The 6,425-nt window shown below is 30.1% G+C and overlaps 1 protein-coding gene across 1 annotated transcript; it reads right to left on the bottom strand.

The window, feature by feature from the left end:
- Positions 1 to 2,325: 2,325 nt before the first annotated feature.
- LOC116022609 lies at positions 2,326 to 3,067 on the bottom strand. Its single transcript, XM_031263379.1, has one exon. The coding sequence runs from the start codon at positions 3,007 to 3,009 to the stop codon at positions 2,575 to 2,577; it is 435 nt and encodes a 144-aa protein (XP_031119239.1). The 5' UTR covers positions 3,010 to 3,067; the 3' UTR covers positions 2,326 to 2,574.
- Positions 3,068 to 6,425: the final 3,358 nt, after the last annotated feature.

Genomic DNA, 6,425 nt, shown 5'->3' with positions numbered 1-6,425 from the left:
CTGATTGGTTAGAGAACCAAAGGGTCTAAAGTGGTGATATTGAAGTGAAAGAGAGGCACATTGTCAAAAAGTTAGTCACTATGTTAGACACTTGTTGATCTCTTCTCCTCAAAAATTTGAGCGTTTGTATGCATTTCAATTAAGGTAACTTCGACTTTTGCTTTTTTTTTTTTTTCTTAAAATTTGTTTATTTAAAAATTATTTAAATCATTTTTAAAATATAAATTAATTTGATTGCAAGATCAATGTGATACAAATTATAAAATTTGACACTTAATTTTAGTAACCTACTAAATAAGTCATTTAGGACTCAATTACATTTTTTTACCGGTTTAGGAGGCTTTAATAGAGCTTTTTTCACTTAGGCGGCTCAATTGCAATATCAATTATACTTAGGGGGCTAATTGACACTTTTTCCAAAATTAAATGACCAAAAAATCAAAAATGTCATTTTCTCTAATTCTTTAAAAACTTATATTTAGTTTTAAGAATTTCATTCCATCGCTTTTCAAAAAAAAAAAAAGAAAAAAAAAAGAGTTTCATCCAATCATGAGTTAAAAAGCTATCAATATAACAATTGACGATTATGAAAGAATTCAAAGACAGTGCCAATAACAAATACGTTCACAAGTTAGTAGTATAATTTAGTAGTTGGATTATTTAGATAAGGTGAATCAAGTTAATAGTATAATTAGAACTAATAGTAAAAAAAAAAAAAAAACTATTAAGGTGAGTTGGAATAAATTTACAAGTAATTAGTTTAAGAAATATATTACAAATTCATATTCAAACTAATTATCAGTAAAATTTATTCCAATTACAACGTTCCATTTAATAGAAGGTATTTTAACAAAAATATCTTCAATTTTTTAAGTTCAAAAAAGAGAGAGACACATCAATAGAAGGTATTTTAAAATGAATAATGATATTCTTTTTCTAATTTTATTTCATAACGTTCATGACAATAAAATCATTTTTAATCATTAATTACTATAAATTGACTGACCACATCTTGCGTTAAAGTTTTTTTTTAAAAATAATTTATTAATCAAATACTATTATTTAAAAAATCAATCACATATTACCAAATAAAGAATTAAAAATTAAGAGAATTTTTTTAAAAAAAAAAATAAAAGAAGAAAAAAAAAGAGAAGAATTTAGCATCACTCTTAAAATGATCACACACATATATAACGTCGCATATTATAGAACGGATTAATATAATCTATGATAACAATAATCTTTTAAAATATATTACACGGATTGACAAGTATGGAAAGTAAAATTAATGATGGTCATGATTAATTCCATACTTTACGTTATATTATTTGTAAATTTAAAAAAAAAAAAAAAACTTTGTATTTTTATGGACCATATATGAACTGGTTGACCCAATGATCCCACACTGAATTTTTAAAAAAATAAAAAATAAAAAATTGACTAATAATCAAATGTAAAATTAAAATTTAATACAATAAAGATACGTTTAGAAATTAATTTTAAAAAGTGATTTTTTTTAATAAATGACTTGATTTTAAAGAGTAATATTAACTAAATTTCTGCTTTTAAACATGTGAACATTCATTATTATTATTATTGGTGAATGACTGAATTCAAAACAAAACTTAAGCAAGATGTCTATCGTAATTGTGTGTGTGTGTTTTATTTATTCAAAATTATTGGTCAATGACTGAACTTAAAACAAAACTTAAGCAAGATGTCTACCGTAATGTGTATGTGTGTTTTTAATAAAGATGAAATAAATAAAATCAGAAAATTTACTCACAATTTTTTTGACAAAGACAAGCTAAGTATATTAATGCAAAACACTGAGGTCACGGATACAGATAGGAGGATACATATATTAATGAATTTTGACAATTTTATAATATTAAGGACTAAAAATGTAACATTACGAATAATTTAGGGACGTTTGTTTAAATTAACTTATATAGACTAAATTTTAAAAAGTAAAGCAATTAAGGGATAAAAGTGTCGTTTTCGATCCCACAAAATTACATAATTTACATTATTTCTTATTAATGACATGTTTAGATTTAGTGAATCGTGCGGTGAGAATAATATGATAAAGTATATGATATAGCACAATGATATAGTACTCATTTCATCTCATTTGGTGTGTAATTTAATTTAATGTTTGTAGTTTAATTAACGTTGTTTGATTGATGGAATTTACATTTTTTCGATGAATTCGAAACAAAAACTTAATTGGCCGTAAATTTGTAATTTTGATTTTTTTTTTGTTGTAAATAATGGGAAAATAAATAAAATCAGAAAATTTACTCGCAAGTCGCAAACTACTCCTTTCGAAATTCAAAATATACAGAAAATTAATTTTTTTTTTATTTTTTTTGTTTAAGAAAAAAGGGAAGCAAACCATAGTATATATCAACTCCCTAAGATAAAAGAGAAAATAAAATAAGATAAAATAAACTAGATGGCTAGATTACGCCCAGACCAAGCACCTAAGTTACACGGTGACTGCACGCCGCTCGCCGGCGACCTGTGTTGATCGCCGGCGAAGCTAAATCTCCTCTCTCTCCCTCTCTCTCTCTATGGTTTTGGGGAAGGGCAGTGCAAATAAGCGGGAAGCGGGCTGGCGCGGGGCGATTTCATCGGCATCTCCGACATGCGATTCCCGTTGCTGTCGTAGTAAATCACGCCGGAGAAGTCGGGCGGTTGGCACTTGTCGCCCATCAGGATGGAGCGCTGCCAGAGCCCGCCGTCGCCGAAGTCGTCGCCGTCGAGGACACCGTCGTTGGCCGCCTTTTTCCGCCGCAGAAGGCTGATCGTCGCCAGGAGTTGCTTGGGCTTCGCGAGCGGCGATTTGGGGGAACAACCGCCGCTGCTTCTCGCGCCGCCGCCGTTCCCCAGCTTCTTCGTGACGCGGTGCCAAAGAGAGTTGACGGAGGCCAGTAAAGCGGCGCCGTGGTGCTTCGCCGAACCGGCGGCGCGGCCGGGAGTCGCCGGGGGCGTTAGGAGAGCCATTTTTTCCGTTGAGACTTTGGTGGTGGGTAGTTGGCGACGGGAGATTCAGGTTTGGGCGTTTGCGGGACGAGGCGTATATATAGAGAGGATTAGGCAACGAAGGTGGGGCCTTAGGACGAAAATTGTACCGGGAATAGTCGGTAAACGGTTTTTAGTTTGGATTAATACCCAATTTTCTTCATATAATTTCGTCAAAAAAAATAAAATAAAAAATTGGAGAATGTTTTTTACCCATTGAAAAAAAAAAAAAAAGGTTAATATTGGGGCTTGGCCGCACGTGATTGGCACGCACTACGCACCTGGAGATACAAGCTCCAGAGAGAATGCTATTCCTTTTTCTATCTTTTTTTATTGCACTTGAGATTTAGAGATGCACTTAAATTCTTTTCTGAAGTGGCTTATGATCATTAGATATTCATAAATTAGCTAAATTCGCCAACTTTTAATGGCATACTAAAGTATTCAATTAAATAATAGTAGAAAATTTGATGAACAGTGAATAACATTTCTTTAAAAGTAAAACAAATGCTCTCCATAATAAGGATATCAATTCTAATATGACTTAATATCCATCTAAACTTGTCTTGTATAGGCATTATGACTTATTTACATTATTAGTATCATATGGTTTTCTTTAAATGTATTTAAGTCACTTTTAATGAAATTATTCACGTTTAATGAGTCAAATATTCATATATCATGTATCATTGTGCATAAACATAATTGTGATTTTTTTAAAGCAAAAATTGTATACTAATCTTTATTTATATATATATAGATTTACACTCCATGTATGTAAGAAATATGGTTTTAATTAAACTCAAAATTGAAAATAATAATATCTATATATCTTTGTCCTTTGAAAATTATCTTGTTTATTATATTAAGATATCTAATAAAAATAATCATATTTAATAAATTTATAGTTTCATTACCCTAAAACACCATTAAATATTACATATGTAAAAATCGGACGGATCATATAAGATTAAAAAAAAAAAACAGTGACATTTTTATAATTATCGTCAACTTCAATTTGCAAACTTAAACACTTAAATATGCATTATGTAAAAACTAAATATGTGAATCTACATAAATTATATTTTAAAAAAATCAATGAAAAACTAAAATTTAAATCTAAACTATAAATTTTAAACCCTAAGCAGTAAAAAGTGAATCTCTAAATCAAAGAAAAAAAAAACTTAGTTATCAACTCCAAAATCTAAACCCTAAGTGCAATGCACTTTCACATTTTTACAACTTCAATCTTTTAATATTAGATGTGCAATATATTAATATTAAATGTCTATTTTGTAACAACTAAATGTGCAAACTTGAAAAATTATGAAAAGTACAGATTTTAGTGTTCAAATTTGTGATAATTACAAAAATACCATCGTATTTTTTAAAATTTGATATGATTTAGTCAATTTTTCCCGTTGTAAGGCTATATATATATATATATATATATATATATATATATATNTATATATATATATATATATATATATATATATATATATTAGTATCCTCGAAAGAAGGATTAAGTTATAGGAATCTAAAAATTTCATCAAAATTCATATCTTCTTTTTATTTATTGGTTATCATGATTTGGTCAATCCCAACTCCCGAGTTATAAAAAAATATTTACTTATTTATCAAATACAAATTATATAATTTCATATCAAATAATGCAAGATTTTGATAATTCATTTTGGTTTATATAACTTGATCTTAGAAAGAGTGAAGAGAGAGTAGGTGTCGATATTGTATTGGAGGAAGTAGTTGGCCAATGGACATTCCTAAAGTGTACATCGCATGCATGATGCATTCCACTTGTAGAATGCCTAGACAGATTCCTCGAATTTGTGGGGCAAAATTGCAACTATCAAAAAGTATGATTGACTAAAAAAAAAACAAAACGGATGGGAAGGTTTGACCGTTCGGTGTTGGTTGAGTCAACGATTAAATAAGAGGGATGTGTGAATGGGGTCATGTTGTTAGAGAGATTATATTTAATGGAAATATGCCTAAGAATTATTGCAACTTGCAAGTTTTGGGGGCTCTTATTTTGGTTGGACCCACCCATAATCACAATGGTCTCTATCCTTAAATCTCCATCAAGAATTTGTAAACTGTGTGATTAGTTTATAATAATTAATATAATGGTTGTATTTTTGTTGTCCATCCCACTTAAGAATGCCAAATAATTTATTGGTGCAGTTTGGTGACTCGTGTTTTTTGTGTTGTGCTTATCACAATAATATAAATCACCACTAAAGTTTGTCTACATTGATTGGTAATACAATTACCGATTTTGCATATAGTCGGTTTCCTTTTGTGGTGTGTTGTCACTATTAAACTTTTAAAGGAAATTCATGTTACATTATTTAACAAGTCAATATGTTGTTGTTCCTTGAGCTTAGCATAGTGTATCGTCACCTCACATGAATTATAAAAAAGTTCAAGATGATGGAAGGTGTGGATTAGATTCATAGCTTGAAGACTAGGCCGGGTATGATCAGTCAATTGATTGCGCGATTTTGCGATTTACATTTGCAACGACTCTAAGGGTGAGGTCCTGTAGACTTAGGATTATCATGTCAATATGGTGACGAAGAGTTTGATGTGTGTAAGTGTGTTTTAAGAGGTATTCATGTAATTGTCTATTGGTTGAGATTTTAGACTGGCCTAGTGGTACGATGCTATATATGGTTTTAATGACGGAACAAACTAAGGAGGCTTAAAGGTGTTTTACTATGAAAATTAGCATTTGGTGGAAGAACTTGTCAAGTAGATGGTGTCAGTCTTGGGCAAACTAAAAGTCTAATAAGGAAGGGAGAGAGATTGAATAGACTTCTAAACGTTTTTCAAGTTTGTAGAAAATATCACAAGAGTGTGTGCAACGAAAATCTTTTGTTTGCCTTATTTGTGAAAATTAATAGCTTGGTTTGTAATATTGTTTTTGTAAAAGTGTTCATGTGTGTAGTATGAATCATAAGATAAAAATGCTCCAAGAAAAAAGTGTAAGAAGAGAAAGTTTTTATAGTGATTCAACGGGGATGTAATCCTCCTAATCTATTTTTCTCCTTATCTTCAAGAGGAATACAAAAATACAAGTTTTTATAGTGGTTCGACGGGTAGTGTAATTCTCTTAATACAAAAATACAAGTGTTTATGCTATTTCACAAAGTTGCATTATTGCTACTTAGCTTTTCTTCCTCAAATTCCTTGTGACAAAGACATTCCACAAAATTTCCTTTTACTTCTTGGCTTTTCATTCCAATGATAAACCACCAAAAATCTTAATAAGGAAATATGCAAGTCTTGCTTCCAGGCTTGCAGAGCCAAGCGAGTCTAGCATCATGTTATTGAAACATGATAATGATTGCTATGTAAATATTAGGATATAAGCT

Source organism: Ipomoea triloba, chromosome 6 (assembly GCF_003576645.1).
Source record: "Ipomoea triloba cultivar NCNSP0323 chromosome 6, ASM357664v1".
In the NCBI taxonomy this organism is placed as follows: domain Eukaryota; kingdom Viridiplantae; phylum Streptophyta; class Magnoliopsida; order Solanales; family Convolvulaceae; genus Ipomoea; species Ipomoea triloba.
This window is presented reverse-complemented; position numbering and strand designations above follow the sequence as displayed.

Excerpts from the sequence above, each read along its gene's own strand:
- LOC116022609 (XM_031263379.1), bottom strand. The coding sequence starts at position 3,009 with ATGGCTCTCCTAACGCCCCCGGCGACTCCCGGCCGCGCCGCCGGTTCG.